This window comes from Zingiber officinale, chromosome 4A, assembly GCF_018446385.1.
Source record: "Zingiber officinale cultivar Zhangliang chromosome 4A, Zo_v1.1, whole genome shotgun sequence".
In the NCBI taxonomy this organism is placed as follows: domain Eukaryota; kingdom Viridiplantae; phylum Streptophyta; class Magnoliopsida; order Zingiberales; family Zingiberaceae; genus Zingiber; species Zingiber officinale.
The window spans coordinates 132,109,478-132,132,627 of record NC_055992.1 but is presented as its reverse complement, the minus strand read 5'-3'; the positions used below and the strand labels follow the sequence as shown (position 1 = coordinate 132,132,627).

Sequence of the window (23,150 nt, the reverse complement as noted above, 5' to 3'; positions counted from 1 at the left end):
AATATGTTGAGTCTCTCAACTCACAGATTATAACTTTTTTTCCAGACAATGAGATGAATGAGACAGGAGGCATTGACCAGTGAGCCAGCTCGGAACAAGAGCAGTACAACCCGAAGACCATCAAATTTAAATTCCGCATTTAGTTATCTTTTCTTTCGAACCGTCTATGTAGTTTTATTTGAACTAAGAAACTGTTATAGAAGTATGAATAAGTGATGTCCACAGTTTATGTATTTTCTTAAAAATTATGAATTCTTTAAAAAAAACTTGAGGCGTTACATTTGGACTCCTTAGTACTTCAAAAACTCACAAGACTTGGAATGAGTGCAATCGAAGCACTTTAGGTCGATCTATAAATTTTGATCAAAATTTACTGATAAAGTTAGACTATTTAGATTTTTTATGAATTCCCATATGAAATAGTAGAGTTTAGAGAAAGTAGATTTGATGTCAAATCTTGATTCTGATTTAGTAGTTAATTAAATTTAAAAAAAAATGAGTTATATAAATTGACAAGTAAATGGAAGGAAGAGATTTGCTTTTCATGAGTGGAGAGAGAGATATTGAGATTGCATGCATTTGAATTATCAAAATTATTTTAAAATTAAACGTTTCAAATATAATTCGGATGCATTAGAAATCGACATGTGGAAAGTTAATGTTGACAGGAGGGATAAAACAGAAAAATCATCTAATTTAATGTGTGCTTTAGTCATTCCCATAATGCATGATTCGAAAATTTTTCAAATCTCTATGTGCCCTTGGTAAATTCTCGAAAACAATATTGCAAAATAAATCTTAGAACATCCACATCAGTTACTGTATTCAAAGATTTTATTCTAAATCTTAAATTTTGAATAGAGTAGTTAAAAAATCTTTGTATCAGTTACCCTATCTATTTTCTAAAATTTATATTTATAAATAATACTTCTTTAAATTTTGAATAGAAAAATTAATACATGATATGATATATAGTGAAAAATAAATATTTAAATTTAATAAAATAATTTTTTATTTTAAATTATATATTTTAATAAGAAAATTGGTGTCGATCTTCTCTTCCTTTTCACTAATCCGAGTTCCCGAGTTCGAAAGCATACGGTGTGTAATAGAATAGTATTTTCTAAAAGAAACTTGATGTGGGGAAGAGGGTTGTATTGAAAGGAGATATAGATGCAGGTATAGCTGTCTCGCTACATGACAAAGCTCTCGTATTCCTTTCGTGTGCCTAGCAAAGTCTCCATGTTCTTGACTGTCCTTAGATCAGGCTTGGCCCAGCGAAAGAGACCTTCCCTTTTTTTTTTATGGGCACGAAATTTAGGAAGAACAATGATATGTTCAAAAGAAAAAAATTTAAGAAAAAAATTTAAGAAAAAATTCAAAAACAAACATGCAAAATCATGATCTATTATTTCATGTTTTATGATCCATATCATTTTTCATTTAGGAAACAGAGAGTCAACGTTCCTGATGTTTTGTTCCTTCTTTTCTTTTTCTTATGCTTTCATTGAACCAGAAATTTTATGAGAACAAACAAAAGATAGATAGTTTGACTGAGTCGTAATCCATGAAAGTCCAATTATTAACCACAAGCACGAGTGGGATGGGATGGAAGGAAGGTATAGACCATTAAGATCTATGTCTAGAGCCTCTATTATATTGGAGTCTATAAATTTTACATATATATATCTCCATAAATCAAATATGAATATTAATTTAAAAATATATGAGTTTAGATATTAACTATTTAAAATTATAATTAAAATATATTTTAGTTGAGATTTATTTTCATCGGTAATTTTAATTTTTTTACTAGCTAAATTATATTTCGTCAAAAATTTTAAATTTTTTATAGATTAAATCTGGATCATTTTTATTTTTTTACTCGTGCTAGATTTAATTGATAATTTTAATTTTTTTACTATTAAAATTACATTTGGTTGCTATTTTTTTTTTATTTTTTTATTAAAATTTAATTAGTAATTTTAAATTTTTTACTGTTAAAAATTTAATTTATTAATCAAAATTAAATTTTGTTAATAAATTAAAAATATTTATTGATTATACTTTATTAATATTTTTTATAAAACTACTTTTCAAAGTTAAAAACATATTTAATATTGTAATATTATTTCTTTCTTAAATTTTATTTTCCTTTCACTTTTTTAATAATTCACCATCAATATTTTCTAGTTAAATATTTTTGACTAAATAAATTTTGCTAATAATTTATCAAAGTTAAATTTGATAAAAAAATAATTTAGTTCACGAAACTCCCATCAATACGGGATTTCGAGGAATAGTATATTATAAGTAGTGACTATATCTAGTACTCAAATATATTTCTTCTAGGTCATACAATAATTTTACCGCTATGTCTGAGACTTTCCTTTCTCGGAGTTAAAAATAATTGATATTTTTAAAATTATTGATACGTGGCCTAGTTGACCACTGCTTCCAATTGTATAAATAATCATTGGCGGCCAGGCCTAGGGGGCCGCTGGGCGGCGGGACCCGCCTTTTGCACAATAAATAATCATTGGCAATATATGAAATTACCCATTTTACTAATAAAAATAAATATCGTCCAGGGACATACTTGAGTTGACTAATACTTGTTACAATGAGCAAGATGTCGAATCTCGACAAAATCAAGAAAAATGCTCTTCCTGTAGTGACCAACTGCACACTTCCCGATTTATCTCCTTACAAATGCTTGTAGGGTCGGTCATGTTGGGCTGTTATGTGGCAAATTCCACCTTTTGCTATAACTAATAAAATTAAATATTTCTAATAATATTTATTTTAAAAAATATTAAAAAAATTTCATGGTTTAAAGTGTCATGTCGAAACGGGCGAAACGTGTCGTTCCGCTTGGCGACCGGCACCGGCACGACTCCTGCACCAGACCCACGACAGGTGCGACGTGTTGCGCGACCACGTGGTCACAACGGAGGGGTCGTTCGACCCTGCAACAGTAGCGGAGGGGTCGCATAATCCTTCCGTTGTCGCTGCAGAGGTATCGTGTGACCCTGCGATCACTACAGAGGAGTCACACGGCCAACGTAGTCGCACCGAAGGAATCACGCAATCCCCGCAGCCATGGCTGATCACACAACCCCGCGACAGCGCCGAAGCGCAACCCCGCGACAACGCCGAAGTCGTGCAGGCTCGCGAGTGGTGTCGGATTTCAGACTTTTTTTAAATTAAACTTAGGTTAATTATTTTAATCAACTCCTAGTTATGATAGAGATAATTTAAAGAGAATTTATTAAAGTCTACTAAAATTATCTAATTAATTTTATATTTCATTTATTTTAATTTAAAAATTATAATAAAATTTTTATTTATTTATTTATTTATTTTCATATCTTTTCTTTTTTTTAAAAAGATTATTTTTTATCTTATTTATTTTTTAAATATTTATATTAAATATTTTAGTTTTTAATTAATATATTTTATATTTTAAAAAAACTGAAGTTATATCGACACGACACGATATGGTACCAAAATCGTATCATTCCGATCTAAGACTGAAATCTCAATACAGATCAAAATTTCCGCCTAGTACCTCAAAAATGATTGAGACGATCAGACGGTCCAAATGGAAGGTAACGGTCACTGTATGCATCAGCGTCAGCGTCACCTTGTGAATTCACCACTTCGGATTGAACATCTTGGAATCTAGCCGGATGACTCACACTGCTATTGCAGTGGATTGGATCAGCTTTCTCAAGGATGGATCAGGCATTAGAGATGAACTAAACTGATTCTAAATTAGCTAAGTCTACCATCTCGTTATTTTCTATATTTCACCCAATTTTATTATTTTTAGAAAATATTTTTTTATTATTTATGAATTGTTAAGTTAATTTATCGATATTATCTAATTCGTAGATATTAGAAATTTGAAGGTCATAACGACTGAGGGCGGTCATGTTGATAACTACATCTCGGGGGTGAGGGAATGGCCACAAGCAGCAACAGGGAAAGGGCATGGAGATGAATAAGCGATGCTGAAAAAGCAGACAATATAGTTAACGGAGGACGAACAGAGGAGGATGACGGGAGGAGCAGGGCGAGTGAGACAACTAAAGTCAAAAGAGAATTGGAACGTGGTCTCAAAGTCGAAGACAAGGAGGGTGGAAGCAATAGTTATAACCCACGATCAGAGTTAACTGATAGCTAAGGAAATAACAAACAAGCATATTACAAGTTAGATCGAAAAATGAGATTCGTATTTATAATTTTAATAAAAATAATAATTAAATAAATATATAATTGAATTAAAAATAAAATTATAGGGAGCTAAAATGTGTTTGTAAAAATACGAAGACTAACAGCCGTAATATCTCTAATTTACAAGTAAATTAAAAGATTTTAATTAATAAAAAGAAAATAATTGAAAATAAAATAGCATAGGTTGTTTTTTCATTTTTTTCAGTGACTTGGTATTTACCAGATGATTGGGACTTGAGAATTATGATTTTTGTATTTTTTTTTTTTTTTCTCTTTTAGTTGGTGCCATGAATGATGGAGTCACTCAAGGGCTGGGCTATAGCCTAGGACAGTCCGTACGTGGCTTCGTCCCTTAGGATATCTTCAATGAGGGATATTTGGAGGGGATATTTTTTTAAATATCCCCCCTCTCAAATATCCCCCATTATGGGAATATTTGAGGGATTAATGGTAATCACCCGACATAGATATGTGCTCGATGATTTCCTCACGTGGGGCTCAAAAAAGTGGGTTGTCATTACTTTTTGATTTTTTTTTTATTTTTTAATTGAATATGGTGAGTCTCATCATATTTGATTGGTGGGATATTTTATTATGAAAGTTAAGATATTTAAATAGTAAAATATTTGAAAGATAATGTAAAAATGGGATCATAAATATTTGGGAAAAATATCCCAAATTATTATGAATGCTCTTATGATTTCCACCCACTGCATCACGTATCTAGGAAAAAAATCCGTGTGAAAGCTACTCTTTCATCTGCAATGCTTAAGGGTGCCTTTTGCTGAGTCACTAGTATACAAACAAGTGCTTAGTGACCTTTCAGGCAGACAGTGTATCGGTTTCCTAAAGGTCCACACTCGCATTAGTTGTATATTCTACACCTCCAATTCCTAGGATGCATTTTGTTTGCAATATCATGGCAAATTAGTCCTTTTCCTTGCTTAATTGCTTGACAGTAATGATTTCATAGCCTACTGCTTGCATTAGAATAGGGTAAACTAGGTTTCTATTTAATAATAATAATAATAATAATAATACTTTTTGGTATGTTAATGAACTTCTACTAGAGGGAACAGAAGCACCAACTAATTATTCTGTAATATTAACAAACAGATACAAGTCATCATGCGCATACAAACATCCTGCAAGTGTCAGAACTGATGTCAATAAAGGTGGAATTGGTTGTTTCTCATTACTACAATATGTACTATAATTCATTAGAGAAAATTGAATCAAGTTTCTTCTTTTTAATTTGTGTTTTTTTCATGGTTTACATTCAAGCTTGAGCTGAATTATCCCCGAATCACTGCTGACTATTTAAGGTGCCAACAAGGTTTTGAGATTCAGTATCCTAATTTGGTATGAGTTAGAGAGTACTAGGATCTAATTGAAAATTTCAGTAGTTTTTCCTTCTTGCTAAATATTGATCAGTTCAATTATGGGAGTTAGAACTTATAGTTTTCAAAGTAAACAAGTATCAATTAAACAAAGATACAACCAGCCAGGAGAATTAGGCGATAGTTTGTTCTGTAGCTTGTGAGGTCATTAAAAGCTTTCTAATATTCTAATGACAGAGTGTAGTAGCACAAGCAAGTGGTCAATGGTATTAGTTAAAGAAACATATATTACAAGATCATTTTTTTCTAGACCTTGCTGGCCATAGGCATGCATCTACGTTGATTTTCTAAGAGGGAGCAAGCAGTAATCAAGCCGAAAGTGCTGTCATGTTCATACTTTGGCATTACAAAAAGACAAATGATGGAATTAGGTAAGTTCAAGAAAAAAACAAGGCTTACTCCCATGGAACATCCCCCAACAAGCATTCTGTGACCATTATTGTCTTCATAAACCAAAGTGTAGTCACCAGAGCCATCCATTAAACCTGTGAATGCTTTTTTTGCTTCCTCATCCTTCTGAATGCCATTTGCAGAGATATCCTTTTGACCTGTCCATTTAGTAAAAGAAAATGGATGGGAAAATCAAGAACACCTTTAAGGCCCTATAATTATAGTTTGTGAAAGCAACATGTGCATATACCTACTAACGGGAGGAAATGGGGGGTATTGAACAAAGTACTTAGAAAACTGAAAAAGGAAGAATTCTTCATCTATTGTGTGAATCCTAGCCAACTCTGATAACTTAAGACAAGCAAAGATTAGCATCATTCTAGAACACAAAATTGTCTACCTAAAGTTCCAGTACCTTCAAAAAGCCTAGAAAGAGCTCTTCCACTGCATTGAAGAGCTTCTCATAGGTATCATAAGCTTTTAAATCAACTTTCTCCCAATTGGGATACCATCCATGTTGATCTTCACAAGCAAACCCTTGTTGCTCTCAAGCTTCACTTCTTCCACTATTCTTCCAGTCTCTGGCTCCACTGTTTGTTTGGCTAAATTAGTTGTTAGATTCTTTCTGAAGGATCTAATGGGAGGCCAACCAACAACAGGAACAGCAGCAGCTCTGCATATTTTCCACATAAATGAAGTATGATGTAAAATGTATTTCAGTGGCTTCAGTAGTAGCAAGTAGAAGTACAACAACTCAATTGTGTATCTTTCAACTACAAAATCTACCATCTCGTTAATTTTTAGAATATGAAAGACTAAGGAATAATTTAGCATCGACAGAAAAACTTTTATAGGCTCACATTTTCTAATTTGATGTTCAGATTATACTAATAATTAGGAAGCCGAGAAAAGATATTCACTGGGACAATTGAAGTGTTTCGACTACCAAATGTAACTCCCTTGTGAGTCACATAAGAAGTAGAAAGGTAGTTTTCAGTATCAAAATATGACGGCAGGAATATAGTAAAGGAATGAATACATAATCTAGCAATTAGCACAAGTAAACAACAAAGTTTGCCATCTAAGCATTCAAAGTGCTACTCTCAAAATGCCATCTTGGAAGAGATGGCATAGGCCACACAGCCACAATGGCATATAGGCCAATCATCATTACTAACCTCTTCTGGGAGCTGGTGCTGGGTCCAGCAGTTCCATATGCTTTCTCCTTCTCGAGGCTTTATTGTTGTTCAAATTCCCCATTAGCTCAAGTGGTCTTGTGTTCCTTTTCAGTCCCAGCTTGGCTCTGCAACTTGAAAAATCCAGTTTTCTGATGCTGAAAACCTAAGAACAAAAATAGAAGAGTATGCAAAAGAAGAAAACTTGATAGAGAAAACACTTTTTTAGTACTAGAAATACCTTCATTTTTAGATTTAACTGCTCCAAAGACCCTAATGGAGGAGGTCTTTGAAGCCTTGGAGATGAAACCAAGCGATAAAACAGAGGACTCCTTCTTCTTCTTCCAAGTCTTCTCCAGGGAGTCCAAGCCTTAGTTCCAGTTTCATCTCTTCTGAGGCATCTAAACGCCTAAATGTTCTTCTCCCTCCTCCTCCATCTTGCATGTTGGGGTTCAATCAAAGTCCCACATTGGAAAGATTTAGTAAAGATCATGGGGTTAAAAGGATGCAAGATATCTTCATTGGCATGAGGCTTTTTGGGTAGAGCCCAAGAGCAAAGCCATGAGGGCCTAGATCCAAAGTGGACAATATCATGTCATTGTGGAGATATGTGGACATCCTTTGGGCACAACAAATTGGTATCAGAGCTACAGGTCTTTTGGCAGATTTCTTCAACATGTCGGGGGCGACTTCTGCGTGATGTACCATGTCATGGACGAGGAGTCACCGGTGACAGTTTGACAAAAGCTGGAAAGCCGGTGCATGTTAAAATCATTGACAAACAAGCTGTATCTCAAGCGAAATTATTCGGGCTAAAAATGACAGAAGGAACCAATCTGAGTCAGCACATCAATGTTTTCAACATTGTAAGTGATCTGAAGCAGGTCGAAGACGTTACTACTTTGATGTGGGGTAAGGAAACTCTCAAATTGGAGAAGATCACAAGTGCGTTGCTAAGTTTTTACCAAAGGAAGAAAACAAGCGATGAAATTTCTCAAGGAGAAGGACTTGTGGTAAATAGCAACCAAGAGCGCGTGGTAGGAGCAAATCTCGACATGGATTGGGTAACAACAACAAGACTCATTCTAAATCAAGAAGAAAGAAGGTGATCACGTGCTACAAATGTGGAGGCAAAGGTCATATCAAAAGAGATTGTCCAAAGATAAAGAAATATGTTGCAAAGAACAAAAGTAGTTCGGCAAAGTCTGCAAACATAGTTGAAGAAGAAAATTCAGAGAGCGGTGATGGAGATATGCTATCAGTTATGTCAAGTTCGGAGCAGCTGACGGATGCATGGATTTTAGATTCTGCATGTTCATATCACATGACTCCAAACAAGGATTGGTTTGATACCTATAGGGCAGTGGATTCTGGTTCAGTGTTGATGGGAAACGATGAGTCATGCAAAGTTATTGGCATAGGGAATGTCAGACTCAAGATTTTTGATGGTGTGATCAGAACTTTATGTGATGTCAGATATATACCAGAGCTAAGGAAGAACTTGATCTCACTAGGCACACTGGATGGTATTAGTTGTAATTACAAATCAGTGAGCGGGGTATTGAAGGTCAGCAAGGGAGCTTTGACGGTAATGAAAGGACAAAAGGTAGCAGGAAACATCTACAAGTTGATAGGGACTACAGTTGTAGGTGGAGTCGCCTCGGTAGAGTCTGAATCAGATAGTACTGTCTTGTGGCATATGTGACTAGGGCATATGGGTGAACGTGGGATGCTAGAACTTCACAAGAGAGATTTGTTGAAGGGTGTCAAGACGTGTAAGCTTGAATTCTGCAAATTCTGTATTCTTGGAAAATAGAGCAAAGTGCAATTCAAGACGGCAACAAACAAAACAGAGGAGATTCTAGACTACGTACATACGGATCTCTGGGGACCAGCCAGTGTAGCATCACGTGGAAGGCACTTGTATTTTGTGAATTTTACTGATGATTTCTTACGAAAGGTTTGGGTATACTTTATGTATCACAAGTCAGAAACTTTTGCAAAGTTTAAATTGTGGAAAACTGAAGTAGAGAACCAGACCGGAATGAAGATCAAATGCCTTAGGTTAGATAATGAGACTGAGTACACGGATTCAAGGTTTCAAGAATTTTGTGAGCAGCATGGGATAATGAGGCACTTCTCGGTTCGCAGAACACCTCAACAAAACGGGGTAGCAGAAAGGTTGAACAGGACAATCATTGAGAAGGCAAGATGTCTCAGGCTGAATGCAGGGCTTACAAATAATTTCTGAGCGGAAGCAGTTAACATGGCATGTTATCTCATTAATAGATCACCAAGGGTAGCACTAGAAGGCAAAGTATCAAAGAAAGTATGGACAGGGAATCAAATAGCTTACTCTCATCTTCGAGTTTTTGGATGTCCAGCCTATATGCACATATCTAGTGAAGAAAGATCAAAGCTGGATGCGAAGTCAAGACAGTGCATATTTCTAGGGTATCAAAAAGGAGTTAAAGGCTTCAAGCTTTGGGATCCTAAGGCAAACAAGGTGATGATCAGCAGAGATGTGGTGTTTGACGAGAAAGTCATGTTACAGCGTACTTGGGAAGAAGGAAAGGAAACACCACAAAGTAATATGGAGAAAGATATTGTGCAGGTGGAGCTAAAGACTCATGACTCTGATGATTCTAGCTTAGAGCACAGGAGCATCACACTATAGCTAGTGGTAGAACGAGACGAGTCGTAAAACCACCCACTAGATACAGATTCGAAGACTTGGTATTTTATGCACTTATTACTAGTAGCGGAGACCCTACAATTTTTCAGAAGGTGATACATAGCTCTGAGAAGGACAAGTGGACAGGTGCTATGACAGAGGAGATGGAGTCGTTGCATAAGAACCAAACGTGGGATCTAGTGGAACTTCCTGAAGGAGAGAAAGCTACAGGGTGCAAGTGGATATTCAAGAAGAAAGAAGCAATGTCAGAGGGAGAAGAAGTGAAGTTTAAAGCTCAGTTGGTAGCAAAGAGGTATTCACAGAGAAAGGGGATTGACTATGAAGAATTTTTCTCTCCGGTGGTATGACATACGTCAATTAGAGCGGTGTTAGCTTTAGTGGCACATCACGATTTGCATCTTGAGCAAATGGATGTGAAGACGACATTTCTTCATGGATATTTGGAGGAGCAGATTTTTATATCACAACCCGAGGGATTTAGTCAGCCTAGACAAGAGTGGTTGGTTTGCAAGTTGAAGAAATCACTCTATGGATTAAAATAATCTCCTAGGCAATGGTACAAATGTTTTGATTCATACATGATTCAAAACGGATATAGGAGATGTGAGTATGACTGATGCATATATGTGAAGAGCCTTGAAGATGAATCATTATTTTCTTACTACTATACGTAGATGACATGCTCATTGTTACGAAGAAGATGAAAGAGGTTGACAAATTGAAAAGACTACTGAGCAAGGAATTTGACATGAAAGATTTGGGAGAAGCAAAGAAGATTCTTGGGATGGAGATTCATAGGGATAGAGCTGCAGGGAGATTATGGTTGTCTCAACGTAGCTATGTAGAGAAGGTACTGGATAGGTTTAACATGAAGAATGCAAAGTCGGTAAGTACACCCCTGGCGCATCACTTCAAGTTATCCAGTACACAGTGTCCAAAATGGATGACGAGATCCAAGAGATGTCAAAAGTTCCTTATGCCAGTGCAATTGGTTGTCTGATGTATGCCATGGTTTGCACAAGACCAGATTTGGCACAAGCAGTTAGTATGGTGCGCAAGTTTCTCTCAAATCCTGGTCGACCGCATTGGGATGCAGTGAAATGGATTTTCAGATACTTGAGAAATACAACTGATTATGGCATCATGTTCAGTAGACAACCGGAAGATCCTTCAGTTGCTGGACATGTAGATGCAGACTATGCAGGAGATTTAGATAACAGAAGATCTACTATAGGATACGTGTTCACTATGGCAGGAGGACCTATTTGTTGGAAATCTATGATACAATATATTATTGCATTATCTACTACGGAGTCTGAGTACATGGCAGCAATTGAAGCAGCGAAGGAAGCTTTATGGCTTACAGGGTTGGTCAGAGAACTGGGTGTTCAGCAAGGTGGAGTCAAGTTGTTATGCGATAGTTAGAGTGCTATCTATTTAGCGAAGAATTAAGTGTATCATGCGAGCACTACAAGAAAAAAGCTAATAGACAACGCTTTTAAAGCGTTGTCTTTGTGCCTGAAAAAGCGTTGTTAAAGGCACTGTTGTTAAAAGTCTGCTCAACGACAACGCTTTTAAAGCGTTGTCGTTTGTAGCGAAGACAACGCTTTTGCAACACTATTACAACGCTTTAAAAGCGTTGTTTTTTTACAAAGACAACACTTTTTGCAACGCTTTAAAAGCGTTGTCGTTTTAAAGAAAAAAAATTTAAAAAAAATATTTAAAAATCATTATTTTTATATTTACGAAACTATTATTTTTCTTTTACCATGTCTAGATTCGAATTTTACATATAATCAACTCAGCTAATGATTTCAAACTCATACCAAAATAATAGAATTCTGACATTGAAATAATATTAGTATTTAATTACATGAGAAATTAACACTAATTCTGTTTCAAAGTAGATAGTGATATTCACAAATAAAACAAAAGAGCACAAAATAACTAGCCGGCCTCGAAGCCAACAATCTGTTTACTTCTACTAGCTACACTCAAAAATTATTTTCGGCTTGAGAACAGAACAAAACAGTACAGTAATTACTACCACAATACTGAAGAAGTAGCTTGTCTTTCTCAATCTATTACAGGAATAAGCAATTGGATTTTGTCTAGGATCTTTGTGAGCTTTGAACAGATTGAACAGTTGGCCTGAAATATAAACAAAAAATTACAGTCAATAGTTTGAACCAAAAAATTACTTCTACTAGCTATTTTCTATAAATGAACCAAAACTCATAACTCAGAAATGAAATGCTTGCAGAAAAAAAAAGAAAGAAAGCTGGCAAAAATGCAACGTTTCTTCAAACTGCAGAAAGAAAGCAAATATCGTGTAATACATGAAGTATATATAGTAAGTTTGAAGTGTTTTTTATTTCATATTTACATGAAGTATATATCTTGTAATATATGTAAATATCTTGAAGTTCAATAATACAGATCTATAGTAAGCTTCTACGCCTGCAACCAATGAAGTTCTATAAGAACTTCTTATGAGACATCAGTTGAGGTTTGTGTTGTTTACATTCCTTTCTAATTTTAATAGAGAATGATCATGGCCAGCATGCGAGTGAACAACTTCAAGGAAATTCAGCAATGTTATACTTTAACAAGGGCCTTAACTAAATTGAATAACTTACTTAGAAGAAGTAATGTCTACCTGAACATTGCTTTCTTCCATTAAAACCTCCTTAGCTTTTTCGCAAAGCACCCTAACCTGAAATTTTATTTAAAAACTTATAAATATAGTTATTAACTCACAATGATAAACTGCAAGAAATTCCAAATATTATTTTCATAGGGAAAAAAAAACACTAAACAAACATTGGACTGCAAAAGCTAATGTCTTAACAATGTGAACTTATTGTGAACTTTTAGCAATTAGCAAGACACAAGAAGGGAATAGAAGCATTTACCTCTATTCCTTGTTAATAGAACAAACAGTTAATGCATGTAACTAGAAACCCAATCACAATGTCATCTGGAAGCTTGCCTCCTGCGGCTGGTCCATCAACAGGGCGTTTGATTTCTTCCTGCTTGCCTCCTGCGGCTCAATATGAAAGCTTTGTGAAAGAATAGAAACCCAACAGGCATGTTAAGCTCACCAACTTTATACATGACAACGGAATCCTCCTCTTTAAATGCTCTAGCTCAACTCATCTGCTATACAACCATAAAACTGCAAAACTGAGTAAAAGGATCCAGCTACAAAATAGTGGTAAAGCACAGACATCTAATTTACAAGTTTTCGATCAACTTAGAACAGTTTAGTAGTAGAGGTAAGCTGTGGTACTACTGGTGCTCGAAAGTCCCATAATAAGTTTTAGGATATTCCATATACCTTGTTTCAAATTCAAACTCTTCATCTTTAATCTCTCTGTTTATCTTATCTTACAAGTTTAAATGTGTGGACAAAAAATGATTGCTAAAGCCAAACAGGAGGGGGAAACACTCTGGTTCGGCAACACAGAATTCTCGTGAAGAAAGATTAATGGATGGCGCCTTTAGTCTGTGCAGGGTGAGTAGAATAAATATGAATTTAACCAATAGAGATTGCTTATGTGGCAGCTAGTATATAGAAGAAACAAAATTAAACTAGCATTTTCATAGTGTTAAATTTGGAGAGTATGGGTGTTAATCTAGAGCTTTTAACTATTAGACAAACTCAGTATTGGCATCATCCTGTCTTGAAGCTTCCAGATGACATTGTGCAAACATCCAAGAGATAAAAAATAATATACAGAAACACTAGAAACAAATATCTCGTCAATATACAGATCCCACTAGAACTCATCCACACAGGCAATTCAACAAACAAGTTAGCTTCAACCCTAAACGAGTAGTGAGAAGGTACCTGGAACCAGATCCTCCTCCCCTGATCCCACAACGCAGTGAGGCGGATAAGGAGGCTCAGGCTTGTTTGGGTGGTGGGAATCGAGGAAGACGAGCACAGGCCACTCCATCTCGCAGAAATGCCTAGCTAACCTCGCTGCCTCCTCTACCATGGAGGAAATCTGCTTGTTGGGCTCGATCGGGGCCTGCCCCTCGCATCCACAGGCAGTGATAAGATCATGGAAGAACGTTAAAAAAAATGGAAATTTTGCAAGGAAGGAAGAGAGGTATGCATGAATACGCATCGCAGATCTGTAAATTGCTAAATATCCACTCAACCTCAGATCTATAAAGAATACACATGAATCGAGCAGAAAACCCTCAAAACAAACATCCTGATCAGAGAAGGAATAAATCGAAGGAGCGATCGGACGAAAATAAGATAAGCGAGGGAAAGGGCGAGATGTATCCTCCTGTTCGGCGAGGGGCTTGCATTGCATGAGCTTCATGATCTGCTCGTCCAGGTTGCCATGGGTGTCCGAGGCCAGCACTGGACACACGCTCATCTTGTCCTCCTTATACCAGTCACTGCCTCAACGTCGGGGGTGAAGGAGGCGAAGAGATGGGTCGATCTGTCGGGGTCGATCGCCTTAGCACCAGGATCTACGGCTTGACGAAGGTGGACGAAGGTGTGGTCTTGACGGAGAGGAGTTCGGAGTGGTTCGCCGGAGAGGAGTTGGATGGAGAAGGCCGCGTGAGATGAGGAGTTGGGAGAAGGGTTCGGGATAAAAACGATCGGAAGATAGGAGTTGGGAGAAGGGTTCAGGTTTTCTACTTCTTACTTAGATCCAATGGTTTCTATTAATCAAGATTTAGATAAGAATTTAACAATAGACAACACTTTTTAAAAAACATTGTCGTAGACACTAAAACAAAGTCTAATAGACAGCGCATTTTACGAAACGTTGTCTTTGACATGTAAAAATCACTAATAGACAACGGTTTTTAGAAAAGCGTTATCTATTAATAAGAAAATAATGAAATAGACAACGCTTTTCACTAAAAGCGTTGTTAAAAAAAAATAGACAACGCTTTTTATAAAAAGCGTTGTCGTTTAAGTGTTGTAGAATCCCAATTTTCTTGTAGTGGAGAACCAAGCACATTGATGTGAGGTTTCACAAGATCAGAGAGTTGATTTCTTCTGGGGAAATTCAACTTGAGAAAGTTCACACTACAGATATGCTAACAAAGCCAGTGACCACAGAAAAGTTTAAACATTGCTTGAACTTGATCCATATCTCTAGATGCTAGAAGAAGGAAGCCCAGACCCAGAGATCCAGATGGAGTTTTGTTCAGATACTCATGTTCTTCGAAGGGGTGAATATTCGCCAAGGTGGAGATTGTTGAGGGGTGACTCATATTTGGATAAAGGTTAATATGAGGGATGTTATAAAAGAAAAATCTGTTAAGATTTTTCTTAATAAAATTCTATTAAGATTTTATATAACAGAATTTTGTTGTGATTTTTCATAACAAAATTCTGTTACGATTTTATTGGATCTAGGGTTTAGCATTATTTATAGGGACTATTGTAAGCCTATTGTACAACAACAAAACACAAGAATCATTAGATGTGATTCTCTTGTGTAGAGAGAATTCTAATAAATCTTCGGTCGTTTTGTGGAGTAGGCAAGTCGCCGAACCACGGTAACTCTTTTTTTTCTCTTCTTCTTCTCCTTCCTCGTGTTTACTCTCCTTTTGTGCGTCTTTGTCTTGTTGTTCCGCGCAATCTTTTTTTTCTCTTCCTCTTCTTCCGCGGTTTAGAGGTTGAGAGGTGTTGCCCTCTCTTTGCGCAACAACTTACCCATAACCTAACTCATAGAAAAGATGACGATAACGATCCCAGTCAGTCCAGCAGGCCCTTCAACGACGGGGCCGATGGCGGCTGCGGGGACGGGGCCGATGGCGGCTGCGGCAGCAGGGGCGGCGGTAACTTCCTCGGCGCAATCTATGAAGGCAGCAGCGAACGTCGTCGTTGTAATTGCGAAATTGGCGTAGGCATGATGTGGATTCATACCAGAGCTCTGAGCTTCTACTCGTCGCCCGCACTCTTTCTTTCTTAATGCTCCCATGCGATTGAACCTGTGCACATAATGCAACCACTTGACGGCCCATAAACAACTAAATGGTTAAATCCACTTTATGGCCCATGAACAGCTAAATTGGTCTCCAAATAAAATCTTAATATTCTACCGAATTAAACTGTAACTATTAATATTAGTTAATTATTTAATAACTAATAAATAGTTTTATATAGATATTTATTTATTAGTTAATTTATAATTATTTATGAATAAATAATTTAATATGCTAATTAATTATTTAATAACTTATTAATATATTTTCGTTTGCCTTATGATTACTCTTAATAATTATAAATCATCTCTAATAAACGATTTTATCAATTTATAATTTTTTAATATAATAATCTTGAATCGTGATAAACCATGACGAACCGTGAATCGACAGTTTCGAACCATGAACCGTAATCGTCTTGGACGATTAAAGTTAATGATCGACCTATTAGGAACCGTCGAACCTGCAGTTTTGAACCATGGTCAAGTTTATATCCACACCCTATCTATTACTAAACAAACCTCATTTTCTAAATAGACTCATCAATAATTTTTTTATCACATTTTTTTCTAAATAAATTTAGTAATATTCCTATTTTACCCTTTCTAAAAACCCTAAAAAAAACACAGCATCAAATACGAACTCCTCCACCTCTTCGTCTCCCTCTCATCTCCTCACGAAATACTAATTCCACAAAAAAAATTTAAGAAGAGGTTTCGTGCTATATAATCTAACTACGAATTAGCTCTGATACCACTGTTGAAATAGGAGCACAGCAAAATACATATATTAGCATCAGATGTTTTTCCTTAAATCATGGATCTCTTTGTACAATATATAATTTTAAATAAAATCACATGAATTAAAACATACCTTGTAATCCTTAATAGAATAGATATCACAAACAAATGAGAGTCCCATGTGTGACTCCTCTAGCAGTATCCACGCGTATTAAATTACAAACTTAACATGATCTGTTAGGTATTAACCTCTTAAATTGACAAAACCTTTTGGAAGCACTATCGATCTCTTTCGATAGAAGAAAGTGAAGATGAAGTCTTCAAGGGAGAAGTGGAGAGAGAGATCGTTAAAGAATCTTTCCAAGGATGACTACTTATAGCCTCCAAGGAAGATGAAGAAGTATGACTATTCAAAATCTTCATTAATCATCATGGTTATGGTTATTCAAATTATCTATTAATCATCATGATTATAGCTATTCGAATTCTCTATTGATCATCCTTTGGATCAAATAAATCCATATTTGATCTTGATATGTTATAGCTTCCAATATTTTAAAATTAATTAATAATCCAATTAATTCTAATTTAGAAATAATTAATTAATTAATTTTAGTATCCATTAAAATAATTAATTATCGATAATATTCATGTTTCATGCTATGCGTGCGACCCTTTAGGTTTTATACATGAAGACAGTACAAATCCATTCACAGATTAAGGTAACCGTCTAGTAACAGTTTTTAGTCACCCAACATGATAAAATTAGTATTAGTCATAAAGTATAAGCCATCATGAACCGATTACTATGTAATTCAATTTCTTCATCTAAGCCTAAGCCTAACTTCCAATTAATCCAGTACATTACACATCATCACCAAATTAATTGTTTTACTTGATTTCTAGTATATAATATACTCCTCTTGAATGATAAAATATTCCTCCTATAGACATGGATTTCGAGTCACTAATATCTCTATTAAGAGGCCAGGATGTTAACTCCTTATCCAAGAGAGCGATGAATCCTCTATTGACTCAATATTATTCTCTCTACGCTTTCTCATACACCCAACTATCATATTAATTACAACCAATTAAAGATTGCTTTTAATAACGTTAAAGTACATAATTCCACATATCGAATAAATAAATGTCTCAAGTCAAAAGATCAGTTACAGTCGTTCATTAGAGAAATGATCAATGATGCTTAATATGTGGTCTCCTCTTAAGCAGATCGTGTATAGTGTACCTCTAAACTCAAGACACCCCGAAATATAACTTGGATATCTATCCCTCGATCTATCTCAATTTAGTCATACTCAGCGTTGATCTAAATATTCATGTTTCCTTTAGATATCTATTCGATCAATGTCTGTTTTTAGATTAATATATTTATTAATCCGTAAAACTTTATCATTAATCATATACATATAGTAAAGTAAATGATTAATGATAAAAACTTGCCTTTATGAAATGATTATCCACAAAATATATAAGGAGTGTCTTTACACATAAGTGCACAGTAATAATCTCTCACTTGTACTATTACCAAACATTATAGACTTTTAATCCTAGGCTCCTCACATGGGTCTCATGTTTATGTAGAAGTAAGGCCTTTATGAGTGGATCTGCGATGTTCTTGCTAGTATTTACTTTGTCAATCAACACATCACCCCTCCGAACATGCTTGGATCGTTGGTGAGACCTTGGCTCCTTTGTATGTGCTATGGTCGCAGTATTGTCATAGTATAGCACAATTAGATTAACAATGTTAGGAACCACTTCAAGCTCCGCTATGAAATTATTGATCCGCATAGCTTCCTTTGCTACTTCCGAAGTTGCTATATACTCAGACTCAATTGTTGAATCTGCAACTATCTCCAGCTTGGAACTCCTCCAATAAACAATTGCACCATTCAAACAAAACACATAACATTACTACGATTTCATATCATCCCAATCTGTTTGAAAACTTGCATCAGTATCCTCTAACAAACAATTCCTCGTCTCCTCCAAAAACTAAGAACATGTTTTTTGTTCTTCTAAGATACTTGAGGATATAGTCTTTACCGTAGTCCAATGTCCCTCTCCAGGATCTGACTGATATCTACTTGTTATGTTTAAAGCATATGAGACATCTGGTCGAGTACATATCATAGCATACATAATGGACCCTATAGCCGAAGCATAAGGTATCTTGTCCATTCTACTCCTCTCCTCTTATGTTTTTGGGCACATAACCTTAGAAAGATGTACACCATGTGACACTAGTAAGTATCCTCTCTTAGAGTCCTGCATACCGAATCTATTCAGCATGTTGTCAATGTATATACCTTGACTCAACTTTAGTAACATACTTTGTCTATCTCAGTATATTCTACCTAAGACATAGGTTGCATCTCCAATATCTTTCATTGAGAAATATTCTCCCAACCAAGTCTTGGTAGATTCTAGGTTAGGGATGTTATTGCCTATAAGAAGTATATCATCAACATACAATACTAGGAACGTAATCTTGCTTCCACTAACCTTTTTGTACATGCAAGGTTCTTCTAGATTCTTGACAAAGAAAAAAAAATCTTTAATGGTTTCTTTAAATCGCAGATTCCAATTCTGAGATGTTTGTTTTAGTCCATAAATTCTGAGTTTACATAATTTATTGGCTTTCTTAGATATTATAAAACTGGGAGGTTATACCATATATACTTTCTCCTATAACTTTCCATTTAGGAAAGCATTTCTAATATCCATTTGCTAAATCTCGTAGTCCTTGTAAACTGCTATAGCTAGCAAAATCCTAATAGACTTAAGCACTGCAACAAACAAAAATATTTCATCATAATCAATTCCTTGACATTGATTGAAATCCGTTGCCACAAGCCTTGTTTTATGGGTACTTATGTTCGCATCCATGTCAATCTTTTTATTAAAGATCCATTTACACCCTATAGTTTTTACCCCAACTGTATATCAACCAACTCCCAAACTTGGTTGTTGTGCACAGAGTCAATTTCAGATTTTACGGCTTCTATCCATTACTCAGAATCATTTGAAGCAACTGCTTCCTCGTAAGTTGATGGCTCATCATCTTCGATAAGTAGTACTTCCTCATCTTGGGTTACCAACCAACAATATATGTTTGGCTCTCGGTGTACTCTTGTAGACTTACATTGATCTCGTATTTCATGAGCAGTCTCGGATGAAGAAGACACTTGTACTTGTGGCACCGTCTCATTATCTAACTGTTCATCTACCAACCTATTTGTAGAGTCTATAATTTTTTCAAGACTTACTTTACTCCCATTACTTTCTTTAGAAATAAACTCTCTTTCCAAGAAAGTAGCATATCGAGCATAATAATTTTGTGCTCACTTGGAAGATAAAAATAGTATTCCATTGTAACTTTGGGATAACCTACAAACGTACATTTTATGGATCTTGCTGCAAGCTTATTAGAATTTTCATTCTTCACATAAGCATCATAATCTCATATCTTATAGTAAGACAAATTTGGTTTCTTTTTAAACCATAATTCATAAGGAGTCTTATCTATTGTCTTGGTTAGAACTCGGTTAAGTGTGTGTGCTGTTGTTTCTAAGGCATAGCCCCAGAATGATATTGGAATGTTGGTGTTGCAAGGTTACAAATATAGTCCCACATTGAAAACACATAGGAAAGATCATGAGTTTATAAAGAGAAAGATATCTCCATTGGGATGAGTCCTTTTGGGGAGAGCCCAAGAGCAAAACCATGAGAGTCTAGGCCCAAAGTGGACAATATCATACCATTGTGGAGATATCTAAATTCTTTTCGATCCTACAATTGGTATCAGAGTCCGAACTGTTAGAAGGTTTAATCGTCGACTGTACACAAGAGCTATGGTCTGATTGAGCCATGTGGGTACAATATTGACCACGAACAAAGAAAGTGGGGGCTCCTATGTTCGGATCAAGAGGACCAGACACTAGGCAGGAAGTCCTAGTTGCGGCTAGGCAAGGAAGTCCTAATAGGTCGGGTGGACCGAGTGGCAGGAAGACCTGGTGGGTCGAGGATCGGACATGGGAAGCCTGTGGTCCTTTGTTTGAGTGGGGGATTGTTAGTGTTGTAAAGTTACAAACATAGTCCCACATTAAAAATACATGGGAAAGATCATGAGTTTATAAAGAGAAATACATCTCCATTGGGATGAGGCCTTTTGGGGAGAGCCCAAGAGCAAAGTCATGAGGGTCTAGGCCCAAAGTGGACAATATCATACCATTGTGGAGATATCTAAATTCTTTTCGATCCTACATGGAAGACTTACATGACTTATAAAAAATCTAACCATATTTATGAGTATACTATTTCTCTTTTCCGAAACACCATTCCATTCTAGCATTCTAAGAAGTGTAAGTTGGAAAATTATTCCACACTCTTTTAGGTAATCACTGAACTCTTGGCTTAGATACTCACCATCTTGATCACTCTGAAGGATCTTAATCTTCTTGCCACATTGATTTTCTACCTCGTTCTTGAACTCCTTAAATTTGTTTAGAGTTTTAGATTTATGCCTCATTAAGTAGATATATCTATATCTACTTAAATCATCAATAAAAGTCACGAAATAGGTATACACTCCTCTAGCCTGAACTTGCAATGGCCCACAAACATCACTATGTATGAGTTCTAGTAGCTCTTTTGCCCATTCACCTATTTAATGAAAGGCTTCTTGGTCATTTTGCCTTATAAACATGCTTCACATATATCTATGGGTTCTAATTTAAAAGAGTCCAAATATCCATTACTGAGTAATCTAACGATGCATTTTTAATTATATGACCAAGTCTACAGTGTCAGAAATATGTCAAGTTTGAGTTATGCAAACTCTGTTTCTTACTTTTAATACAATAAATCAGTTCATCTAAGTTAAAAAAAATATAAGGATCATTATTCAATGAATCATTCTCATATAACACATTGTTCAAATAAAAGGAGCATAACTTGTCGTTGAATTGAAATACAAATCCCTTGTCGTCCAAACTCGACACTGAAATGATATTCTTTGAGAAACTAGGAACAAAATAATAGTTTTCTATATTCAAAATAAGTCCACTAGGTAAATTTATTGAATAAATTCCTACCGCTAACGCAACAACTCTCACTCCATTAGCTACTTGTAGTTCCGTCTACCGTCACTTAGATCCTACATGTTTACACAAATGTGAGAACTACTTTTAGAATCTATAACCCATGATGAAGAAATAGAAAGATTGTACTCTATCATAAAGATACTTGAAGCATCTGCTTCACTAGCATTATTCTTCATGAAAATGTAGCAGTTTTACTTCCAATGACCTTTCTTGCCACAATGGAAGCATATGACCTTCTTCTCATCAGATTGGGGGTACCTGTATCCCTTTCTTAAGTTTTTTTTCTTAGCTTGATATTTGGTATTCGTCACTGCATTAGCCTTGGGATTAAATTTCCCAGTGCTAGGGCACTTGTTGGTCTTTCTGACCATTATTGCATGCAGTGAAGGATTTACTGTCATATCCTTTTCAGTAGTTTTCAGCATTGTCATCAGATTAGTCAAACTCTTGTCCATGTTGTTTATGTTGAAGTTCAACACATTGGAAAAATAATGGAAGTAGTGACGACAAGACCAAGTCAATAGCCAAGTCCTAGTTCAATTTGGAACCTAAGCTCTTAAGCCCCTCTATGTATGCTATCTTCTTAAGTACATGAGACCCAACTTGGTTTCCTTCCACTAGCATGGTATGAAATATTGCTTGAGAGGTTTCATACCTCTCTACTCTCGCACTTTCTTGGAAGAGCTCACACAAGTGCTGATCAATATCTCTAGCACTCATGTTCTCATGCTGTCTCTACAACTCAGGAGACATAGAAGACAACCTAATGGATTGCACATCTAGTGTATCTTTCATATACTGAGAATAATATGATTGATCTTCGTCTGAAGCGTCGGGCACGGACTCCTTCATTGGTTCGTCTTCGAGCATGAAAATTGTTCTTTCATGTCTTAGGACGATTTTTAGTTTCATATACTAATCTAGGGAGTTGGAACCGAGGAGGATATTCTCTTTCTTGAGAATGCTTCACAGTGAAAAGGTGGTTGTGATTGTCATCTAAAATAAAATAATTTAAAGCAGAGTTTTAATATTTATGGAATATATTTAATAAAGGATTTTATAACCCTTATTATTTTATTAAGTCCAACATCCCCCACTATTAGAATCAGGAATTGGTTGGCAACAATTCCTAGAAGGATTAAAATCTTGAATCATATAGTATGCAAACAACTGAGTTGTACCTACATGCTACATTCATCAAGGTCTTAACTTGCCAATCACAAATTTATGTGACTTTCGATATATTCTTGTTAGGTCTTATATTCTAAACACTTGCCTCTCAAATCAATTGACCTTAATGTAGTTAAACAAGTCAACGAATTCGAGTTAAGTCGACCCACTAATAATTATGATAAATTATAGATGTTTTGACACAAGCCTACGGCTGAGTTGTACCGACCTATGTAAAAACTCTA

At 35.6% G+C, this 23,150-nt stretch overlaps 1 protein-coding gene and 1 pseudogene across 13 annotated transcripts; both read right to left on the bottom strand.

The window, feature by feature from the left end:
• Nucleotides 1-5,944: 5,944 nt before the first annotated feature.
• LOC121972801 lies at nt 5,945-7,749 on the bottom strand (annotated as a pseudogene).
• Nucleotides 7,750-11,838: 4,089 nt separating this feature from the next.
• LOC121971285 lies at nt 11,839-14,566 on the bottom strand. Of its 13 annotated transcripts, none has more exons than XR_006109099.1 (5): nt 13,753-14,566; nt 13,004-13,085; nt 12,815-12,942; nt 12,559-12,615; nt 11,839-12,050 (listed from the first exon to the last, which is right to left on the bottom strand). XR_006109099.1 is itself a non-coding variant. In XM_042522464.1 (2 exons), the coding sequence occupies exons 1-2, from the start codon at nt 14,294-14,296 to the stop codon at nt 13,045-13,047; spliced, it is 585 nt and encodes a 194-aa protein (XP_042378398.1). In that variant the 5' UTR covers nt 14,297-14,563; the 3' UTR covers nt 13,003-13,044. The 13 variants fall into 13 exon arrangements, 4 of the variants coding, with proteins under 4 accessions (XP_042378398.1, XP_042378399.1, XP_042378400.1 ...); XR_006109101.1 differs by having other exon boundaries at nt 12,815-12,931; XR_006109103.1 differs by having other exon boundaries at nt 13,004-13,077.
• Between the last annotated feature and the right edge of the window lie 8,584 nt (nt 14,567-23,150).

What these genes read in the sequence shown, in the direction of transcription:
- LOC121971285 (XM_042522464.1), bottom strand. Translation starts at nt 14,296, where the DNA reads ATGAGCGTGTGTCCAGTGCTGGCCTCGGACACCCATGGCAACCTGGAC. An exon ending in GGAGGAGGATCTGGTTCCAG is followed by an intron (nt 13,086 to 13,752) that starts GTACCTTCTCAC and finishes CCTTTTACTCAG; the next exon opens with TTTTGCAGTTTTATGGTTGT.